This window comes from Geotrypetes seraphini, chromosome 9, assembly GCF_902459505.1.
Source record: "Geotrypetes seraphini chromosome 9, aGeoSer1.1, whole genome shotgun sequence".
Lineage (NCBI taxonomy): Eukaryota > Metazoa > Chordata > Amphibia > Gymnophiona > Dermophiidae > Geotrypetes > Geotrypetes seraphini.
In genome coordinates this window covers 15319048-15343322 of record NC_047092.1, presented here as the reverse complement: position 1 = coordinate 15343322, position 24275 = coordinate 15319048, and the positions used below count along the sequence as shown (strand labels likewise).

The 24275-nt window shown below is 43.1% G+C and overlaps 1 protein-coding gene across 3 annotated transcripts in view; it reads right to left on the bottom strand.

The window, feature by feature from the left end:
• Positions 1-2781: 2781 nt before the first annotated feature.
• Positions 2782-24275, bottom strand: part of CEP41 (centrosomal protein 41) — a 70311-nt gene continuing 48817 nt past the window's right edge. For all 3 annotated transcript variants that reach the window (XM_033958311.1, XM_033958309.1, XM_033958310.1), the window contains exons 5-11: positions 21554-21623; positions 16479-16638; positions 13798-13964; positions 10278-10345; positions 7996-8110; positions 6137-6355; positions 2782-3764 (exon numbers count right to left, since the gene is read on the bottom strand). In XM_033958311.1, the coding sequence (XP_033814202.1) occupies positions 3625-3764; positions 6137-6355; positions 7996-8110; positions 10278-10345; positions 13798-13964; positions 16479-16638; positions 21554-21623 (939 nt within the window). In that variant the 3' untranslated portion in view covers positions 2782-3624. The remainder of the gene's footprint in view (positions 3765-6136; positions 6356-7995; positions 8111-10277; positions 10346-13797; positions 13965-16478; positions 16639-21553; positions 21624-24275) is intronic.

Sequence of the window (24275 nt, the reverse complement as noted above, 5' to 3'; positions counted from 1 at the left end):
GAGCTGTCGGCTCCGGTGCAAGGACTGGCATCGATACCGATGAAGTTAGGTGAAGCGGTACCGAGACAGTAGAAGCAGGTAAGACAGGTTCGACAACCGGTACCGACACGGGTTGATGTACAACCGGTACCGATGGCTCGGTGCGGACTGGCACCGGAAGGCTCGGTGTCATTATAGCAGGAAGGAGTCGTTCTAATTGCTCCTTAAGCTGCACATGAAGGATGGCCGTAATGCGGTCATCGAGGGATGGCACCGGTACCGCTTTTTTCTTCTGCGGTACCTGCGGTGCCGCTCTACGCCCCGGAGATGAGGAGCCCGATGTCGAGGGACTCACCTCAATAGGGGCGGAGCGCTTCCGCTGGCGTCTAACCGGCGGCAGGACTGGGCTCACTGCACTCGAGGCCGGAAGACGTTCCAGCGGGGAAGGCTTCTTAGCCGGCTTACCTGACTGTTGGGATGCCGGTGTGGAATCACGCGGCGTCGAAGACGAGGGTGCCGACTGAAGCGGTGCCGAAGCCGGAGTCGAAGGAACGGGGTCGGACATCTCGGCACCGAATAACAAACGCTGTTGAATTAAGCGATTTTTTAAAGTTCTTTTCTTTAAAGTAGCACAGCGGGTGCAAGAAGAGGCCTGATGCTCAGGACCCAAACACTGCAAGCACCAGTTGTGTGGGTCCGTGAGAGATATAGGCCTAGCACACCGCTGGCACTTTTTAAAACCCGGTTGAGGGGGCATGAAAGGGAAAACGGCTTCCGCCAAATCGAAGGCCGAGGCTTCGATGGTGGCAGAAGGCCCCGCCGGGGAAAAACCGAAATTGAAGAAAAAAAAAATGTAAGATTGTTTTTTTTTTTTTTTTTTTTCAAAATAAAAGAAAGGTTAAAGAAATCAAACGTTTACGCGAGCGGGAAGGCAAGTTAAGAAAAAATTTCAACAGCCGTTGAAAACGCGTCTTCTTAGCTCCGCGGAAACTAAGAAACTGAGGGACCGCGCGCCTCTGTCGGGCGGGAAGGCACTCGCGCGTGCGCGGTGCGGCCGAGCTAGAACTTTCTAAAAGTTCTTAGAGTGAGATCACTCTAAAATTGTCCGTACCGGGGCTCCGTCGGTGCCGTCACCCATCAGTCAAGAATAGCTGCCTGCTTGTCCTGGGATAAACACAAGTACAGTGGTACCTCGGTTTACGAGTGCACCGGTTTGCGAGTGTTTTGCAAGACGAGCAAAACATTTGTAAACTTGGTGCCTCGTAAACCGAGCTTGCCTCGCTGTACGAGCGCCCCCCTCCCCACAATCCGGCATCCTCCCAGCAATCCGGCATCCCCCCCCCGCTTGCGTTGCCCCCCCTCCACCACGATCCTACTTTCCCCCCCTCGAGCACGTCAATGACACTAACTTTACCCCATCTTGGCACCAGTGCCGGTGCCCGAAGATCCTCTCTCTTCTGGCGCAGCCTGGGCTGGGCGGTGCGTCGGAGATCCTCCCTCTTCTGGTCTGGGCTGGGCTGGACTGGCTTTGAGCAATTGCGCATGCTCAAAGCCTTCTGGTCTTGCTCTCAATCTCAGAGAGAGCGAGACCAGAAGGCTTTGAGCATGCGCAAATGCTCAAAGCCAGTCCAGCCCAGCCCAGACCAGAAGAGGGAGGATCTTCGGGCATCGGCACTGGTGCCAAGTAGGGTAAAGGAAGTGTCATTGATGTGCTCGGGGGGGGGGGGAAGTAGGAGGGGGGAGCAACGCGAGTGGGGGGAGGATACCGGTTCGCAGGGGGGGGGGGTAAGCTGGATCACGGGGAGGGGTTTGGAACAGCGTCGGATTCCTCAAGGGGGGGAGAATGGAGCAGCGCCGGTAGCCTCGGTGGGGGGAGGAGGTGGAACCAATCAAAGCAGTTTCCATTACTTCCTATGGGGAAACTTGCTTTGATATACGAGCAATTTGGTTTACGAGCATGCTTCTGGAACGAATTATGCTCGTAAACCAAGGTTCCACTGTATTTTTCATCAATGTATAATTTTGCTTCTGAAAAATTACCTGTAGAAATTAGCAAATGCAATGTGTGCAGATATTTATTTCTTAAGCAAGTCCACAGATAAAAAGTAAACCATGGACTTTGCATCTATCCAGCCTATCTTAAAATTGCCTCCATAGTGTTATGATTAGACAAATCTGATGGTGGTAGCAGTGATGTAGAATTCTGAGTGAAGAAACTTTTATTTGGAGAAAATCTAGATGGACTTTTGAAACATTCATGTTGATTTCTGTCTCACTGATTCAAGCTTTCTTGTGAATGAACAACTCAGTTGAGAACAGAGGATGTACTATACCATCACAGGCTCTAGCAAAAGAGGAGAAGCTGCTGCTCTATGACTGCACACTCCAACAGGGATCCGTTCGATGACCTCAGAGCGGAATCCGGTAAGAATGCAGCACCATGGGAATTAAAGAGTGGGTCTGCTCTGTGAACCAGCTGACGAGACACATGGAGACTGACAGGGAAAAGAACTGCTTTTCAAATCAGAGTGAATGATGTGAGCAAGATCGAGGTGTATATATTTGTAAATGTTATATTGAAACACAGCATATAAAAATTCTTTTCCTAGATCCTACAATTGTCTTTGTTGTCCAAACAAATATTAAACCTCCCCATAAGCATCTTTAGAGATTTTGTCTGTTTTTAAGCACCAGAGCAAGTTTTATCCCCTCAAAATTGTCAGTGTTTAGCTGCAGTTGTACATGGGATGGTACTTTTTAATCAAAGACAGCACATCATTAAGGTAGTCAGAGAGTCTGAGAAAAAAAAAGTGTGTCATTTAATAACATACTGATCTCATCAGTATGGTCAATCAGGACAGTTTTTGGGGAGACAACCCCATATTTTTGGTTAAAAACTTGTTTTCGGATCAGTTCTACAAAAAAAACATTCATTCATTCCAGTGGGCCTTTATCAATGTCCTTTGTTCCCACCCCAGTGTTCCAAAGTGCTCCACAAAAACTTTCAAAATGATGCTCTGCCTCTCTCTTCCACATAACCAACATCCAGAATCACTAATTGGAAATAATACCCCTAGGTTTGTCCTGCAAAGGATTCCTGAAGACAAATTATGGAGGTAAGTGTGCTGCATCCTTCCTGGATCCCTTTGAATGCTCTCTGGACTGGGGCCTCTCATTGCTCTCACTTGCTATACCAGAGAGGAGTGATCTCTAAGGCGAGTGGAAAAATGCGAGCAAGGCGGCCCTAATCCCAAGCAACATCGGCTTTGAAAGGAAACATCTACTGCAAAATATTTGAGAAATAATTTATCTGTATTAGAGTAACAAAGAAAATGTAAAAAAAAAAATAATTGCTTTCTAAAGACATCAAAGAATGACCCCTCCCCCCCAAAAAAATCTTCAATTACACTTTTTCTCCTACAGGTATAAAAATGCTTTAAATAGTTTATAAACAGAAAATCTACGCAAATGTCATCATTCGTGTTAATCTGTCTACCTGTTCTGTTTGGCCTTGGAATGGTGCATAGTATGAACTGTCTTGTCTTAGCAGCTTGCATCATGGAAACCAGGTACGTGGGACAAAGTTGGAGGAAATGGGATTCCAGGATGAAGAAAAGAAGTCCCTCTAGTGATTGGCACACTGCTTTATCTCCATGGCTTGTTCTGGAGACTGGTGCCACCCAGAGAGCGGGAACTAGTGGACGTGGCAGAGGTAGTGGACTTGTTACTTCGGGAACCGATTGACTTGGATTCGAGTCTTCCTGCCGAAAGATGTCCAAACCGGTCTGAAAATAAAACCATGTCATTAATAAAAGGACAACCCTTATGAATTTGCAGCATCAGAGCTGCTTTTCTGTTTTGGCACATTGTTTTGTGGGAATGAATTCTTCTGAACTACTTTCTCCCGTAATCCTCTATAAGCATTACTTCCAGAGAAACGCTTCCTCTGTGAAAATATGAGATCTTGCCATCAGAAATTATCTTCCAGCTCTTGCAATACAGAAGCCTCTTCTCCAAACCAACTAATATTTAAAGGCTTGATAAACCCTGAATGGCACAAGGAAGATGTCGCTCTTTATGCAGAATCTGAAAGGCCAAGATGCTTTATCATGCACCACACCCCATTTCTATCCAATCAGGGAAGGGTAGAGAGCTGGGGAAGAGGATTAGAAGTGTAATGCTGTCACAGGGGAGCCTGTAACAGAAGAAAGAAACAAGCATGCCAGAGAAATTTACTTCTGTTTTTAACAACTCTGAGTCGCACACAGTCCAATCTTTAAAAATCCATTTCAGTCAAGTTAATATTTGATGCATCGGACATAAATATAATAATAAGTTAATTCTTGTATACCGCTCATCCGTGAGGTTCCGGGCGGTTAACAGAGAAGAGGAACTATACAATCAGTGACATATACATAGAAAAAGTAAAACATTATAACAAGATAAAAATACATAATTATTTAACAAACTTATCAAACAAATAGGTTTTTACAAATTTTCTAAAAACACAACAGGAATCCATTTGAAAGATCAGCGGGTTTAACCAAGAGTTCATTTTCCCTAATTGAAATGCAAGTGTCCTATTCAAAAATCTCTTATAATGACAGGCCTTAACTGAAGGGTACATAAACATAAAATTATTACGGGTATTTTTAGATGATCTATAAAAATTAAATTGGGAGGTTAGATAACCAGGAGCTAAACCAAAAAAAGCTTTAAAGCAAAGACTGCCAAATTTAAAAAGGATACGTGCCTCAAAAGGCAACCAATGCAATTGTTGATAATAAGGAATGATATGATCATATTTCTTCAGACCAAAAATTAGGCGCACTGCCAGGCAAAATATGAGTGTTTATTTATTTATTTATTTTATTGTTTTTTAAATTCTTTATTCGTTTTCAAATTAAACAACAAGTGCACAAAAGAATATATTACAACAAATTATTCCAGAATAGCACTTTGATATCTGCCATATAAACATCTAGTAAAATCAATAACCCCCCTACCACCCACCCTTCATCATATTTTCAATAAAAATATACACATATTATATATCATAGTATAACATAATATGTAACATTATTTCTAACTCCCTCCCCCCTTTAGTGTGCTAAAAAAGAAAACGAAAAGGAGAAGAGAAGACGTGATGACTATTCACTACAATATTTTGCCAATGGCCCCCATATTTTTAGAAATTTAGTATATGTCCCTCTTTGTACTGCTATTGCACGTTCCATTTTAAATATATGGCATAATGTATTCCACCAAAATGTATAACTAAGGTTTCTGTAATTTTTCCAATTGTTGGTTATGTGTTGGATGGCAACCCCTGTCATAACTAATAAAAGCTTGTTGTTCTCTGATGATATTTGACTCTTTTTCCTCATCATCATGCCAAATAGAGAGTGTTTATTTATGTCTGATGCATCAAATATTAACCTGACTGACAAATAACATACAATTGGAAAACATATGACAGGTTAAATTATAATTTTTGGTGGAATTCTGTGTGTCATATATACAAAATGGAGCTCACAATAGCAACGCAAAAAGATTATATTAGTAAATTTCAGAAAATCTGGGGACCGTTAACAGATTTTTGTAATGAATGATTAACTTTTCCAATGTTAAGGTATTTGATTAGGGGGGAAAAGGGTGGGTTTTACTTGTTGTTATTATATAATACACGAGTATTTCAATAATTTCACAGTAAGGATAATTTTATGATTTATTGAATAGGGAGGGAGGGGGAGGGACTATTAGATTCAATAAGGATGATATAAATGTTAGATTTCTTTCATAATATTTAAAATATTATAGAATTTTAATTTGTAATGAAATGTTACATTTGATGCTTATATGAGAGTTAATCAAGTGTGTATCTTTAAGTTTTAAATGAGTTTATTTGCTACACTTGTTGTAACATACGAAAATGAATAAAGAATTAAAAAAACAAACAAACCTGACTGAAATGGATTTTTAAAGAGTCAAACATGAGGCTGTTACAATGCATTGCCTTCAGAAGACCTGCTCCATTATTAGAGTGCTAGAAGATATGGTATTTATTAATTCATTTTTATAGCCCATCCTCCTCAGGGTTTCAGTGGTAGGCACTAGATCCTGTCCTGGTACACTATGGTTTCTTAACAGTACTCACGGGAAGTTTCTGTGGCTACCAGTATCTGTTCAAGGTGCTGTTCCAGCTTTTCAAGATCACTAGCAGAAAATCTCCACTTGTTTTCAGCAGGCAAAGGCGGCTCTCTTGACAAGGAACGCTTTCGAGCTGGCCCAGCTTGGTTCAGCTGCTGCAGGCAAGTTTCAGGGAAAGAACCGGTGGTCAGTCCTTCAGGGAACTTCTGTGCTATGATTTTCAGACCTGAATGTAATGAGAATGGCATCTTAAGGCCTCAGGCTCTCCCAATGAATATAGGGTCGACATGATGGTGTAGTGCATGCTGGCAAGTAGGAGACATGGGTTTATTCACAGATGCCATGAAAAGCAGTACTGCTGACATAAAAATGGCAATTCTTAGTAGCCAGACTCAAGGTTTATGTATATCATGTTCCAGAAGGAGTCAGGGCCACCTAGTCACTTCAACAGCTGAACTAGTCAAGGAAGGAAGTTAACAATATTGGTCTAAGGCAGGAGTTCTCAACTCAGTCCTCGGGACATAGCCAGCCAGTCTGGTTTTCAAGATACCTATAACAAATATGGATGAGAAATTGCGTGCACAGTCTCCACTGTACACAGATCTACCTCATGCATATTCACTGTGGGTATTCTGAAAACCTGAACTGACTGGCTCGAGAATCCCTGGTCTAAAGGCTGGCTTGACGGCTGTGCATCACTCTGATCTGGTTTTGATTCTTTAAGTCTTCTGCTCCCCACATCAATATGGGCTAGAAATGCAGTGTCAAAGCCCCGTGGGGGAGTGTCTCAATAGCGACACCTTTCAATCAGACCTAGGGTCCAGAAGGAGCAGTGATGTTCTGGAGCCCAGTCGAAAGCTGCCACTTCAATAACTGCACTGAGGTGGGCAAGGGAAATGAAACAAAGGAAAAACTCATTAAGTCATTGCAACTCATAGTAGCATAACTAAACAGAGACCAGATTTAAAGAGCCAGAAGCACAAACTGAACAGAAGGAACATGCTAGGCCAAAAACCACATATTGGATAAAAGCCAAGATGGTAACATACAAAGGCTTAGGAAGCTAAAGCCCCAAAAGAGGCTCATCCTAATTAAGATAGAATCTTAGGAGGTGCTCAAGGCAGTGGTTTCCCCCTCCCACTTGCACTCTCCCTTCCCCCCCCGGTACCTCTAAATTTTGGCCAGTGCTAGTGGCTTCTCTCCAGCAATAGATTTCCCTCTGATGTCACTTCCTGGCCCCGTGATCTGGAAGTGATTCAGACGGGAGCCAGGCTGGCGCGAGCAACAGGCAGAAGTTGCTCGCACTAGCAAAGAAATACAGAGGTATAGGGTGGTGGGTGGGGGGGGGGGGGGGAGGGATGGTGTGAGCGTGGCGGAGAGGCGCCAGCGCCCCCCCACAATACAGCACCCGGGGCGGCCCTCACTTACTACGCCACTGGCACCACCTCAGTTTCTTTCCTGTGCATCATTGTTACCCAGATTACAATCTTTCTCCCCCAAAAAGGAGCTGCTCCGATCTCCATCTGAAGCACAGGGTCATATTACTGACTCTAATGCAACAGATACAGATTCAGCCAAGCAGAGAACTTTATCTAGGTACTTCAGGACCCCCCATTATTAATCAAATTCCTTTATTCTGTCCAGGGAGGGATCACTTGTGTTGACTTTAATCACATCCATTTATTTTTTAAAATGGCTTCTATGAAATTTTCTATCACATCCCAGCTGGATCAGCAACAGCAGAGTGGCAGGGAAAGAGAAGCAAGTGAGATACATACACAGACCATTAGGCACAGGATGTTTGTTCTGGAAAACCTTTAAAAAAATCAGGAGGCATCATTAATAGTAGGTAGTAGAGAGACTCACCACCAGACAGCATGAATACATTCTCAAACCCTCTCTCGCACATGGTGGTAGCAGCCTGGCTGGCTATCCTCTCATCTTCGTCATAAAGGATAATAATCTTCCCATGGGCATTCTTCTAAATGCACAAGTGTCAAGGATTTCACAGCTAAATAAGCCTGAAGGTCCATAAAGCCCAGAATCCTGTTTCCAACTGTGCAAATCCAGATCACAAGTACTTCTGAATTAGAGGTCTGCACGGGAACGGGGATCGTGGGAATCCCGCGGGTATCCCCCCTAACCCACAGGACTCCCACGGGGACCCTCCTCTAGCCAACGGGACTCCCACAGGGATGGAAGGCTTTGGAAGCAGGGTTCGTTCATATAATATAATGGACATGTCAGCCTTGGTAAAAGACGGGCTTTATAAGTTAATTACCTGAACAGAAAACAAAAAAAGGTTCCACCAAAGAGATTCCACAAGGAAAACAGCAGCGCAAACACAAAAGAAACTGTGGAATTGATGATCCTGTCAGAAGTAATTGCTGCTTTTTATGGGGACGGGCGGGGATGGAGGTAATTCCTTGCGGGGATGGGTGGGGATGGAAAGGATCCTGACGGGGACAGGTGGGGATGGAGAGGATCCTGATGGGGATGGAGGGGATCCTGGTGGGGACGGGCGGGATTTCTGTCCCTGTGCAACTCTCTATTCCGAATACAATTAAGCTATTAACTGACTGATTCTATAAACATGAGTAATTCTGCACAGGAGCAGCAAAATAAGAAGGGGCAATTTCTGACTAGACATAGGCCCTGCACGCTGCACGTGGCTGACCCAGAAGCCTTCTCTCTTGACATTAGCTCTGACGTCGGTGGGAAGGATTCTGGGAAAGCTACCGACAGCATGCTTGGAGGGTTGCACACTGCTTGGTGGAGGGGCAAATGCGGCTGGAGGGCAGGAAAAGGATGCTCATAGGTATTGGAGCCCCTTGACCCTAGGGAGGTCTCCTTGGATTTCACGGGATTCCCAGCATCCCCGTTCCCATGCTGCTCTCTAATGTGGAGCCTGTGTTGCCTTTACAACATAGGTGCATCTCTGGACTTTTCACAGAAGTGCCCCTTGAGGGGTAATTTAATAAGAGAATGCCTATGCCCCAGTAGCAAAATGTTGCCCTTTTAAAATAAAACAACAAAAAACTGCTTAGATGTTAATGGGTTTTTAAAAGGCCAAGTTCCCAGAACCAGCCTCAATTGTGCATCAGTGCTGATACACTTTTAGAACAGGTGAGAGAGAGACAGAGAAAGAAAGAGTGAATGAGTATGTACAACTTTGCCTGTGCTCCACCTGAATTACCCTCCCCCCCCCAGACATGCCTGTGTGATCACTTTTACACATGTAGTTTTTGGAGGCAAAACATTTGTGTGTGTGTGTGAGGGGGGAGAGTTTCCCTGAAGAAGCCCTGCTATATGGCCTCCTGGATGAAGACTATCACTGCAGAAGTTAAGCTGGGAATTAATTTAAATAGGAGATAATATTCCCAGATGGTTTGCAAATGAAGTTTCATGGTGCAGAATTCTATCCTTGGTTCCAACTAAGCTGGAAGCAGAGAAGGGCAGGAGGAAAATTTCTGGGTTAAGATGAAACACAGACTTTCTACATTAGGCCCTGAAGTATTGCCAGAGGTTGTGGTAAGAGCGGCTAGCGTAGCTGGTTTTAAGAAAGTTTTGGACAAGTTCCTGGAGGAAAAATCCATAGTCTATTATTGGGAAAGACATGGGGGAAGCCACTGCTTACCCTGAATCGGTAGCATGGAATATTGCTACTCCTTGGGTTTTGGCCAGGAATTAGGGACCTAGATTGGCCACCATGAGGACGGGCTACTGGGCTTGATGGACAATTGGTCTGACCTAGTAAGGCTTATGTTCTTTTTTTTATTTAAATATCTTTATTCGTTTTTACATTATGCAAACAAGTGTACAATAATTCAAGTCATACTATACATTCTTCACTTGAAACTCTACATTCATTTTATACCATAAACTATCTCCCCTCCCTCCCTTTCCATATATTACCCCTCATAATGTCATAAAACCCACCCATCCCTCCTCCCCCCTACATATATTTAATGGGGATAAATATAATTATTTATTTATTATAATACTCAATTAATGGTCTCCACACCTCTTTAAATTTAAAGGCTTATGTTCTTATTAGAAAGGTATAAAAAAAGAAAACAGACATTTTTACAAACCTCAAAGTGCAAGTATAAATATACTCGGAAAAATAAAGCAGATGGAAAGGATACAAACTCCAAGATGTCACTTGTGAAAGGGTTCATGGTCCTGGACAGCTTTGCAATCGGATAACTATAAGCTGCAGAAAGAAGCAACCAAAGTCATTACTTTGTGTCAGTTGTGCTCTAAAATAAATCACACTGCCAAGAGCATAGCAGAGCTGGCTTTTTGGGCAGGTTCTTAGAGTCTCCTATTAATACTACAAACGGAAGAAAAATTACTGTCTTTTGGGACACCAAGATACTTTTCTGCGTGTTTCTCACAGGTGAGGATGCCTGTCAAACATTGGTTAGAACAGTGGTTTTCAACACAGTCCTCGGGGACCCCCCAGCCAGTTGGGTTTTCAGGATTCCCACAATGAATACGCATGAGAGATATCTGAATGCAATGGAGGATATCCTGAAAACCTGGCTGGTTGAGAACCGCTGGTTGTCTTCCTGGTAACTGCGGCCACAAGCATCTATTTTAGGTAATTTAATTTAGACTTCTTTCTCTTCAGGAAACAATGGCTATAACTTACACATCCACCCATTCTAAGTCCAGACTCGGGATTATCCCACGCTGCTAAGATGAGAACTTGAACAGCTTGATGAATTGGGACGGCTCCAGAATGTTTATGCATACCTTGAATATGGTCTCTTTAAAGACTCAGACTCCTCCTAGACAAGGGGTAGGCAATTCCGGTCCTCGAGAGCCGGAGCTAGGTCAGGTTTTCAGGATCTCCACCATGAATATGTATGAGATGGATTTGCATGCACTGCCTCCTTGAGATGCAAATCTATCTCATGCATATTTATTGTGAATATCCTGAAAACCTGACCTGGCTCCAGCTCTCAAGGACCGGAATTGCCTACCCCTGTCCTAGACTATAGGCTAGAGCAGGGGTGTCAAAGTCCCTCCTCGAGGGCCGTAATCCAGTCGGGTTTTCAGGATTTCCCCAATGAATATGCATTGAAAGCAGTGCATGCACATAGATCTCATGCATATTCATTGGGGAAATCCTGAAAACCCGACTGGATTCCGGCCCTCGAGGACCGACTTTGACACCTGTGGGCTAGAGAATGACACGGGGAAAAATCTGTCCCCGTCACCGGACCACGTCCCCTTCACCGCCCTGTCCCTGCCATTCCCTTCACTGCCCTGTCCCCGCAGCATCCACCCTTCCCTCTCACCACTTCACCGCCCTTCAGCGGCACGAGAATCTCCCTCCCTCCCTCTTACCTTTGCGGCATAAAGAAACTTAAGGGAGGGAAGGCACACGGTCACCAATCGCGTGCGTGGCCCCTTCCCTCCCTCCCTACCTCCGGCCAAATCTATCTCCCTCCCTCTCTCCCCCTTACCTTCGTGGCGCTTTAGAAAAGAAACTGATGCCGGCGAAGCCTGCCTGTGCCGCCCTGCAGTCGCATGTGTGTGGGTGGAAACTTCTCCTCTGATAATTATCATTTTATAAACACAAATAAAACAGAGCAAGGTTCAACAAAACCTATCTCCTCTCCCTTTTACAAATATCCCCTTCACTATTGTGAAAACTGAACAAACCAAATTACTACAGAATACTACATAGAAAAATCAAGCTAACAGAATACTTTAGTCACACATGGCAAGAATAATGTTAGGGGAGTGCAACTAGGGCAACTGCCCCCTGGTCAGAGAGAAAGCCCTAAGCCAGCTAGATGCTAAAGAAGCACAGCCTGGACTTTGCGGTCTCCAGTTATGTCTAATACCAGCTCTAGCAGGATACATATTTCAAATCTGAAATATTCTAATCATAAAATATAAACTAAATTTATTTTTTTTCTTTTTGTTGTCTGGAAATTTTATTCTTCAAATCACATTGGTCTCAGGCTTTGATTTAAGGTTCCTTCTGTCTTCATCGTGGCTTGGCTGGCTCCTGAAGGTAAAATAGGCGCAAGAGGAGCTGGGGAGAAGATGCCGAGTCTGACACGGGCGCAATTTTTTTTTACTACAGGAGTAAGACTTTTCACCGCTCCCACGGGGTGGTAAAAGGCCTTGTCCCCATTCCCGCGGGGCGGTGAAAGGTCTTGTCCCCATTCCTGCGGTAAACCAGTGGCAAATGTGTCCATTCCTGCAGATTTACTGCGGTGACCTGTGGTTTACCGCAGTAAACGGTCCCCATGTCATTCTCTACTATAGGCTCTCTGCAATAGTTAATCATGCCTAGAAGTTCATCTCTTTGAAACAGTTGGAGCGCTGTAGAGTCATCGCCTCCTCTTAACGGGTTATTGAAGGAACTTCTGCCTAAAACACTGGTTGGGCTCCAGTGGTCTGAACCTCTGGCCATTGACATGATCAAGTGAGCCTGAGTCCCACACTGTTGCTACCACAGCCTTTTGGGTTGAATTGGATCTTTTGGTTTAAGGCAATCCAAGTTTTCAAGTTGATTTGTTACTTCTATAATGCTTATCAATGGAAATGATTTAAGTGCTTTTCACATTCAGGTACTCTACCACTATTAATTATTTCTAAAGTGCTACCAGATGTACGCAGCGCTGTACAGAGTCACAAAGAAGACAGTCCCTGCTCAAAAGAGCTTACAATCTAAACAGACAAGACAGACAAACTGGATATCATGGATACAGTTAGGGGGAATGGTTAATCTGCTGGCTAGGTTGGAGGGAGTAGGGAGTAGGGTTATAGATTGAAGGCTATATCAGAAAGGTAGGTTTTCAGTCTGGCCTGTTTTAAACAAGGGAAGGGGTATGGCAGACAAACTCAGGTGGTTTATTCCAGGCATAGGGGGCAGCTAGATGGTTGGGATGTTCCACACAGTTAATTTTAACCCCCATGGGAGCCCCAGTGAGCTACTAGAACTAATTCCACTCCTGAAATGAACTGGCTGGAAGCAGGAACTCTGAGGCCTTCAAGTGACAGTACACAAGATCAAAACTGTGGTCTGCATTTGTAGTGCTAACAGCATAAATCTTGGGCTATCAAAATCCTGTACAAGCCCAGCCTAACAGCTTGGGTCACAGCTGAGAGTAATTACTCACCCCTTTCAAGAAACGTGCCACTCCTGATGCAATGTAAGCAGGTGGGGTGAGGGTGGTAAAAATCAGGAGCTCCCTCCTGTCACCGCTTACGGCTGGAATCTGAGAATTGGTACACTATATTAGCGATTGCTTTAAAAAAAAAAAAAAAAAAAAAGTTCGTGGGGAGTGGACTTAGAAATTACAGTAATAAAAGGGAAAAAAAAGGCCCCAAATTCACTAGACTTTGACTACTCTGATTCCCATCTTGCCAGTTCAGTTCAAGTGGATGACAAGTTCCCCAACTGAGCCGAGGAACTACATTAGCAGTACAGAGCAGCAAGGGTAGTCCATCACCGTCTGTTGGAGACAAGAGAATACTGATGGACTATGCCTATGTGGAACCTTTTATAGCACAGAACTCGCAGCTCTCAAGACTCTGTTGCCATCTGCTGGCTGACAAACAACCTATTCATTTTGGACTCGTCTGTTGGGAAGAGGAATAGTCACTTTGCGGGAAGTAGAATTTAATTCCGCTTCCTACCTCCAATAATGTGGCAACCGTTGTAAGCATCACGGTCCCGCACGTCTAGCAGCAAGAATGGGCAGTCAGGATATGGTTTGTCCAGAATTGGACTCGGCGTAGCTGAGGGGTCAGTCTTTTCTCTTGTTTCTTTCCCAAGGTCCATCTCACCTACACCACTTATTACACTTAAAAGTAAATACAAAACAGGCCAGACATTATTGTTAGGTCACATGACTACTCTTTTTCTGTTGTGTTTTATGGGAGCAATTCGCAAACTTTCCATTTCGGGACTGAATACAAAAGGTAACCTTTACCTATGGACTCTGCATAAGGTTTCAAAGCAGAACTAAGCACATAGGGCTCTTTTTACTAAGGTGCGCTAGCGTTTTTAGCGCACGCAGGAAATTACCGTGCACTACGCGGCTAGAACGCCAGCTCAATGCTGGCGTTAAGGTCTAGCGCGCATGGCAATGTAGCACGCGCTATTCCGCGCGTTAAAGCCCTAACGCAGCTTAGTAAAAGGAGCCCATGGTTTCACTTTCAAACCTGCTGCCAGTACAGAGTTCCTGTAGACATTTGTATCTATGTTTATGGGGAGACCTTTCCATGGGTGTCAGGTCAAAAGCGCGCCGGGACAAAGGCGCGCCCAGACAATTGAGCGCAGCGCGCGCCGCCACGCCGCTCTAAATTACTGTTTTTAGTGCTCCGACAGGGGGGCGGTGGGGGGAACCCCCCCATTTTACTTAATAGACATCGCGCCACGTTGTGGGGGCATTGTGGGGGGTGTGGGGGGTTGTAACCCCCCACATTTTACTGAAAACTTCACTTTTTCCCTGTTTTTAGGGAAAAAGTTCAGTTTACAGTAAAATGTGGAGGGTTACAACCCCCCAAACCCCCCATAATGCCGGCGCGATGTATATTAAGTAAACTTGGGGGGTTCCCCAACAAAAACCCCCGTCGGAGCACCTAAAAACTGTAATTTAGAGCGGCGCGCGCTGCGCTCAATTGTCGGCGCGCACTTTTGTCTTTCGCGCCGTTGTCTATGAACCCTTTCCATGGAAAGAGAGTATGCAATTTACATGTGTTATTTTCTCTCCAACCTCAGTACACCCCAGAGAATACTTGAGCTATATTGCTTCCTTTAGTTATTCACACACACATAATAAGTTTGCCACAATCACATTCAAACAATAAAACTAACGCACAAAAAAGTCAAATTAAAATATAAAAAATAAAAACAGGTGAGGCAATCTTGTCTTATTTCTACCTTCCAAGTTCAAATTGATAAACAAACTTACAGCCACCAATCTTTAAATAAGTACCACCCTACTATAGCACATAACTTAAATCTTACTCAAATTCCACAAGTCCATCAATAAACAGGTGTATAAGTGAGGCAGTCTCATCCTTTTGCTGAACTGGCAGAAAAATTGCATTCCATTCACTCGGTCCTGCTACATACTGAGAACGCACACTTCTGCGTCTCTTCCAAACAAATTTATTTCAGGAAGGGAATGACCAATAATCCAGTTAAAATACGATTTAAGCAGATGCGATTTTTTTTGTTTTATTTGATTACGTCTTACCACTGGAACTCATCACAAGTTACAAATTATAAAATCAATATATACAAGGTAATTACAACATCTATACAACAAAAACATAAAAATATTTCAATATACAAAAGGAGCAGGGCACAATAGTCCAAAATAGTTTTAAAATATGTAATCTGTATTCTTAGTACTGCCCACCTTCCATAAACAAACAAAAACATCAAAGGGAAAATATGAGCAAAAGCAGAAGCCAATCAGAGAATAACCAGGTCTTGGTTCTTTTACTGAACGTCAGATAGTTGATCTTTGCCTGGAGTTAAAATATCAGCAAATGCAAAGACATCACACATATTAACTAAACGCTTCTTGTCCTGTACACACTCATTCCACTTTGGTTGTGCTATGTATAAAATACACTTCTCCCTCCGAATCCGCGGTTTCAGTATCCACGGATTTGGTTATTCACAATTTTTTTTTAATCGATTTTAATTTTTTGGGCTATTTTTAAGCCCTCTGAGACTCCCCGGAACCTTACCTGGCAGGAGACTATGACGGGAGCTCACGGCAGCCATTTCCTATGAGTGATCTGCACGGGGTAGGAGCGTAGGAAGATTGCTCCTTACCCGAAAGCCCGCTAGACCACCAGGTATGGTTCCGGGGAGTCTAAGAGGGATTAAGGTAAGGTCCGGGATTCCGGAGGAAGGCGGGGGGGGGGGGTGGTCAGAACTGGCCCAAATATTATTCGCGGTTTTTTAAATATTCGCGGGCCGGCTCTGCCCCTAACCCCCGCGAATATTGAGGGAGAAGTGTAGTGCTTGCTAAGATGAAAGTCAAATCCTTGAAGGATTATGAGCATTCTGCCAAATAGCTGTCTCCCCAGAGTGATTAACAAAGCCATGAACAATATCGCTTCATCAACATAACTTTACATCACTATCCTAGTTACTAAATTGCTGCTACCCGTTATCATGTATTCTTTGTTGTGAACCGCTTTGAACTTCTGGTATAGCGGTATACAAGAAATAAATAATAATTATTATTATTATATTCAGTAAACATCTTCTGGTCCTCTCAAAACCCCTTAGGAATTGCATGACAAAGCAAGAGAGACGTGGAAAAGTCTCAAACTCAGAGTGCTTAGATTACCTTTGTAGAGTTGACCTTGAAGAATGGAAAGGCTCTCCTGCACCTACATTATTGTTGATGAACTTGACTGGCGTAGAGGGTGCCTCTTCTGGACTATCTTTCCCATTTGTCCTGCCTGTAAGAATCTCAACCTCCGTCTCGGATGCAGCTGAATTATTATCTGTAAAGAAGAAGGGAATTCAAGCTAACCATCATGATCTATATGACCAATACAAAGAACTGTATACTAACACATGATGGGTGAATACATATCTCAAAATGAAATGTGTTTGTACTGACCCTCTCCCAACCTAACACCGGGGACAAGACTCAGTTGGATGGTCGGCCCCCAGGCAGAGAATGCACCAACGATGCAGGTCTGTGATGGACAAAAGACGATCGCACCTGGTGCACTTTTTGAATCCTGTCAAAGGCCGGGACATAGAAAATATATATAGGCCGTGGCCAACGAGGCCGCGACAACCCAGGAGCCCCCGGGCTGACCAAAAATAACTGCGACTTCGCGACGAAGTAGGAAAAAGAATCAAACACGTGCACAGCGACTTCAAAGTAAAGAAAATAAGAAAATTGCGGTGCTAGAAGGCACTTTCGGGCAGAGGCAAGAAATATGACTTCTTGGCTCTGCGGAAACGAAAGAACTTGAGACCACGAGGAGGGGATGCGCCCTCTAGTGGAGCAGGAAGGCACACATGCGTGGTGCAGCTCAGCAAACTTGAATCTTCAATCAAGTTTGCTTGAAAAGCTGTCCACGTAGGGGCACCGTAGATGACGTCACCCACATGTGAGAATATCATGCCTGCTTGTCCTGGGATAATGAAATGTGTGTGTACTGGCCCTCTCCCAACCTAACACTGGGGCCCTTTTCCTAACCTGCAGCAAGCACTAATGCATGCTTAAAAAAGCACTACTGCAGGGCACACTCAGGCGTCCGATCGTAGTTTTGCGATCAGTGTGTGCTTCTCATGCGTTATAAAATAGATTTTTTAGCATTGGGGGCATCTGGGGCAGAGAGTAGGTGTGTACTGCGTTAGTTGGTTAGTGCTGTGGAACGCTTTACCTTTACACCTAAGAGAAGAAACAATAATTGATCATTTTAAAAGTAAATTAAAAAGCTTCTTATTTAAAGATGCCTTTCCATCTTAAACCTAATATAGCCTTTTAAATTTTTATTTCCCATTTTTCTCTTTTTTGTTTTCTTTTCTACCTTGTAACCATTTTGACTTCTTTTCTTTTTCCTTTATTCCCCCCCAGTTATGTTAACCTTATATGTTTTCTATTTTATAGTTATTGTAGTTTTTTCCTTTTCCTTCATGTTCATTTTCCCCCCAGGGAATGTCAATTCATGTACTTGTGGTTTTGTAATTGATGTATCTGTACAGTGCTCCCCTGCGAATACGCGGTCTCAGTCATTCGCGGTATTTTCCGACCACGAATGACTGGGCAAGAGAGGGCAGCCGGAGCTCCGGCGAGTGAAGGAAATCACTCACGGTAAGCTCCGACCGCCTCTTCCTGTACTAACGTCGGGCCTCACCAATCAGGAGCTGCTTTGACACGCAGCTCCTGATTGGTGAGGCCCGACTTTAGTACAGGAAGAGGTGGTCAGAGCATACCGCCGGCGCTTCAGCTTCCATCTTAACTCGTCGGTGCTCCGGCTGCCCTCTCATGTTTCCCCTGCTAAACACCGTATTCGTGGATTTTCAACATTCACGGGGGTTCCTGGAACGGAACCCCTGCGAATATAGGGGGAGTACTGTATTGTTTTTACCTGTATTTTACATATACTTGTAATTCACCTAGAAACCTTTTGATAGGCGATTATATCAAATTTTAATAAACCTTGAAGTGTGCTAGCCAATTAGCGTGTGAACTCGGATAGGTGCTGGTAAGTACTCATGTGTTAATGAGGAAATTAGCAAATGGTCAATAATAGGAAAAATGGGGCCATTTTACTGCTGCCCTAAATGTGGCACTGGGACAGCACTGGCCCTACTGTGTTTTCTGGGGTCAGGTAAATGTATTACTCCTGGAGGAATTCTGCAAGTGCAGAATTTAATGCAAACACAGGCTGGCTTAGACTTGATTATTTATGTGAACCGCTATCTGGCACTCGCAGAATTCCGCCAGGTGTAATGTATGCACACTATAAACAGCAGATGTCAAACATTCATTTAAATGGATGCAACAAAAATTTAAGCATAGAAACAGCTTTGAAAATCTGCTTATGCTTCTATTTGCCAAATCGTTTCCTTAGAAAGGGGAATAGCGCCCACCTTTGCATACCCCTGAGGAACAAAAAGAAACTGGCTTGTGAGCTATTGCCACAAGAGATGTACAAAAAAGAATAATTACTTGATTTTTTGGAAAACTACAGAAAGATGGATTTCTTAGTAAATTACCGTGTGGGTTGGTCAATTTGTTTTGATGTCTGCCGATGTTTAGCACGTAGAGAATTTTTATTATACATATGGCGATACTCGAGAGGGTTCAGAAGAGAGCGACACGTTTGATAAAAGGTATGCAAAACCTTTCATACGCTGAAAGACTGGAGAAACTGGGGCTCTTTTCCCTGGAGAAGCGAAGACTTAGAGGGGACATGATAGAGACTTACGAGATCACGAAGGGCATAGAGAAAAGTGGAGAGGGACAGATTCTTCAAACTTTCGAAAACTACAAGAACGAGAGGCCATTCGGAAAAGTTAAGAGGGGACAGATTCAGAACCAATCCTAGTACGTTCTTCTTCACCCAAAGGGTGGTGGACACCTGGAATGCGCTTCCAGAGGGTGTGATAGGGCAAGGTACGGTATTGGAGTTCAAGAAGGATTTGGACAATTTTCTGAAGGAAAAGGGGATAGAGGGGTATAGATAGAAGGTTACTATACAGGTCCTGGACCTGGTGGGCCCCCGCGTGAGCGGACTGCTGGGCATGATGGACCTCTAGTCTGACCCAGCAGAGGCACTTCTTATGTTCTTACATATTTATAGCTATATTGCAGTTATTCAAAGTTTAAATGGTGCTTTGTATATGCAACTAAGCTATACTATGGGAGTAATTTTATAAGCAGCTTCAGCATGTAGAATAGTCATTTTACACACTCAAGTGAGCACTTGCTCAGAAAACATAATGCCAATTTTTATGTTACATACTTATAATGCACTCCTAGAGAAAGTGAATAGGGTAGGGCAGGGGTGTCAAAGTCCCTCCTCGAGGGCCGCAATCCAGTCGGGTTTTCAGGATTTCCCCAATGAATATGCATGACATCTATTAGCATACAATGAAAGCAGTGCATGCAAATAGATCCCATGCATATTCATTGGGGAATTCCTGAAAACCCGACTGGATTGCAGCCCTCGAGGAGGGACTTTGACACCCCTGGGGTAGGGGCAGGATTGGCACATATTATGTATCTTATAAAACACAAGAATACTATAAATTCTTACCACCAAATCAAGGCAGAAGCGACTAGATGCAACTATGGGAGTTTCTGAGGAGGAACATGGAAAAATTATGTCGTACCTGAAATTTTTCTTTCTTTTAGTCCCAAAAGAACAGTCCAGAACTTATGGGTTTGGTTGACTGACATAACCCACAAGTTCTAGACTGATCTGTAGGAAGTTAGTTGCCTGTATAAGATATGTGTGTTGTCACAGCTAGGGGTCCTATTCTATAATTGTCTTCCCCATTTTTACTTTGCGCTGTGGTTTGCTTTGCGCAAAACCTTTTTTGCGAGGGGTTAGTAACAGCACATGTAGTTTTAAAACCAGCTAGGTTGGAAAACTGATTATAAAGGCTTGTACATTCAGAAAAACTGAAAGGAGACAGATTCAAAACGAATGCTAGGAAGTTCTTCTTCACTCAGAGGGTGGTGGACACCTGGAATGCGCTTCCAGGAGAGGTGATAGGACAGAGTACAATATTGGGTTTCAAAAAGGGATTGGATGACTTCCTGAAGGAGAAAAGGATTGCAGGGTATAGATAGAGGGTTACTATACAGGTTATTTAATGATTAGGGTATAAACAATTTAGGTGGTGGAGAACTTACAGGTCATGGAGCTTGGGGGCCACCGCAGGAGCGGACGGTTGGGCACGATGGACCCCTGGTCTGACCCAGCAGAGGCAAAGTTTATGCTCTTATGAAAATAGTGTGTTTTCCTGTAATAATCTTGATTCAGTTATAATAATGTCTGGAAGAAATCCCCTTGGATTCAGAGCATATTGGTTGAAAAGTGACATATCGGAGATTGTTTGGAAACATACTAAAGGAAGGATGGACTGGAGCTTGATGAAATCAAATTTTCTATTGTAACAATGAAAGCAACTGTGAAAAAGCCCAGTACATAAGAATTGCTGCTGCTGGGTCAGACCAATGGTTCATCGCGCCCAGCCGTCCGCTCCCGCAGCAGCCCCCAGGTCAAAGACCAGTGCCCTAACTGAGACCAGCCCTACCTGCGTTCATTCTGGTTCAGCAGGAACTTGTCCAACCTTGTCTTGAATCCCTGGAGTGTGTATTCCCCTATAACAGCCTCCGGAAGAGCGTTCCAGTTTTCTATCACTCTCTGGGTGAAGAAGAACTTCCTTAAATTTGTACGGAATCTATCCCCTTTTAACTTTAGAGAGTGCCCTCTCGTTCTCTCTACCTTGGAGAGGGTGAACAACCTGTCTTTATCTACCAAGTCAATTCCCTTCATTATCTTGAATGTTTCGATCATGTCCCCTCTCAGTCTCCTTTTTTCAAGGGAGAAGAGGCCCAGCTTCTCTAATCTCTCACTGTACGGCAACTCCTCCAGCCCCTTAACCATTTTAGTCGCTCTTCTCTGAACCCTTTCGAGTAGTACTGTGTCCTTCTTCATGTACGGTGACCAGTGCTGGACGCAGTATTCCAGGTGAGGGTGTACCATGGCCAGTGATGAAATACCGTGGTCCATATGAATAAATAAGATTCCACTTCTGACCATTTTATGTTTCTAGGAAAATATCTAATCTCATATTATTATTGTGGTGGTTATTAGCTAATGACAGTTACTCCACTTTAGTGGTCACAGATTGCCAATATATGTAACTAGAAGCAGTTTTTACCTTCCAGTCTCTGAATCTCATCATTCATTGCATCCACGGTTTCATTTGTTAGATTAGCAACCTGAATAACCTGTGAAATACAACAAGAAGCACGGTATACACAGTGTTTGGTTGAAATAAGGCAGCCAGTCATTGAGCCAAATCATTTTCAGACTGTCAAAGTTTAAGTAATTGTTTGTGGTGATGAAATAAGAACCAGCATAATGAGACTGTGATTGGAATAAATCCCTGGCCTGCCACATCACAGGCAAATTGAGAATCCTTTGCTTCAGAGGACAAATTGCCAATATTAGGCTAGTAAAGAGTACTTCAGAACCTTCTAGACAGTAGCGTTCAACTGAAAAAGGAAGGTCTCACAAATATGTATTTTTTTCCTAGTTTCTACAATGGAACTCTCATTCCTGGCATTTCTTAACTATGATTTGGTGATGACTTTCATAAATCATGCTCAATTCCATTGTGGCAGAGCAACTGCTGTGTACTGTAATGCGACTTCTTGGATAATTATAGAAAGAATACTATTTAAATTCTACTGCATGTTATTTAAAACCCTACATGGAGACAGCCCATCCTACCTAAACAACAACCTCATCCAAGCAACCTCAACCAGACACAGAAAAACGCACTCCCCATTCATACCCCCCCGATCAAAGAAGTAAAACGGACAAAACTACACGATGGCCTCCTAGCCACTCAAGCCGCAAAACTAGATAACCAGATCTCTAACCTACTGATAACCACCCCAGACTACAAGATATTCAGAAAAGAATTAAAAACCATACTCTTCAAGAAATTCCTGAAACAATCCTGACATATGATCCACTCTTTACAACTCTTGAAATGACAAATGATCTACTCTTTACAACTCTAGAAAGGACAAATGTTCTTCCATTGTACAACCTGAAAAACGACAATTGATCTTCCTTAGTTTCCCTTTCTTCATAAATTTCTACCTACTCCTCTCCACTTTTTACCTTTCAAATACTGACAAATGTTCTACTCCTTACAACTCTTGAAATGACAAATGATCTACTCTTTACAACTCTAGAAATGACAAATGTCCTTCCATTGTAACCCCCATTCATAAATCTTTTGTAATCCGCCTTGAACCGTAAGGTAATGGCGGAATAGAAATTTCTAATGTAATGTAATGTAATATAATTGGGAGGTGTACTGATCAAGGAAGATTTAACTCTTGGTATTATATTATAGAAGTATAGTATTACAAGAATTCTCAGCTTTGCAAACTACTTCGCCATTTGTGTCTTATCACACTAAAAAATCAACAGCTTTATTCTTGTGGGCCTTCTCTAGTGCTCTACTCTGTCACATCATCATCAGTAGTACTCGAGAAAAGTTTCAGCACGTTTAATTCTTGAACTTAGCTTGTTGTTAAACATAGGAATCAGAACATTAGCAAAATATAGATTCTTATAATACTTTATGAGAAGGATTTTTGAGCCCAATGCTCCCAAAAAGCTGAGTTCTTAAATTTATGCTTCTAATTTAGGTTCACAAATTTGTGTCCTATTTTCATCTGAAAATTAATCTTAACTTAAGAGCTTAAAAGTTACACTTACAAATTTAGTTTTGCCATTCATGTACAAAATCTGAAAATCTGTGCTAAGTTCTTCGGGGCTCATCATAATAATAATTTTTAAAAAACCCATATTGAAAGTGGCCTAAGTTGGTATTTAGATGATAAAAAAGACAGATCATCCAAGTACTGATAATCAAAGCTGGTTTAAGAGGTATCTAAAACCATCTTAGGCCTTTACCCTGCCTCTGAATGCCTAAAGCAAAAAGGGGCGTTTTTGGAGGAATAGAAAGGGCGGGAGGTGGGCCGACCTAGACTTAGTTGTCAGGCACGCACTGGTAACAATGGCAGCAGGAGAGATGCCTAATCTCTCCTGCCGCAATCCCCCCCCCTCGAACCTTCCCGGCAGGAGGTGCTCTGGATTCTCTATGCACTGAGGTGATGGCATTTTTAGGACTTGTCTTATGCTGAGACCTGTCTGTATGCCTGCAAGTCAAGAAGTTGCATCTGAGAGCTGTGATGAACCAGAGGATGCTCCTTTATGGCTGGAGTTTTAAGGTCACTGTTCAGGGGAGCAGAGACAATGTCAAGAGACTGGAGGGCATCACTCATTAATGTCTTCAAAGAAGATTTCCACTTCTTTTTCTATGCATGTCTTTTCGGACTTATAGTAATCATGGAGGTAACTGACTTTGGACTTGCAAAGACATTTACAGTATTTTATTTATTTAAAAACGTCTAACTCGCTACATCCTTGTAGTTCTGTGTGAGTTACACAATTACATCCACAATTACAATTTCAAACATTAAAAACAAGACTTATAATACCAAAAATACATAGACATCTTTCCACAGCGATTATATTCAGCTTGGTTATGTTCAGAGTCTACACAGAGGAAGACACCTGGAACTTCTGGATCTTTCTACTACATCGATAGGGTTGAAAACTGAACCTGACTGGCATGTTTCTCAGAAAAGAGAGATACATTTAAAAAAAAAAACCAACACAAAATGAGAGAGAACATAAACCATCACCAGGATACCAAAGAAGTTAAATTTGTTGAAAAAATGAAGGAGAGCTTCATTTTTATATCCACTGGGTGGGATAAGGAGACTGCTGTAAGCAGGAAGCATCCTGCATGCTCCGAGCTGTTCAATCCCAGCAAAGTGTGATGACATTTCATT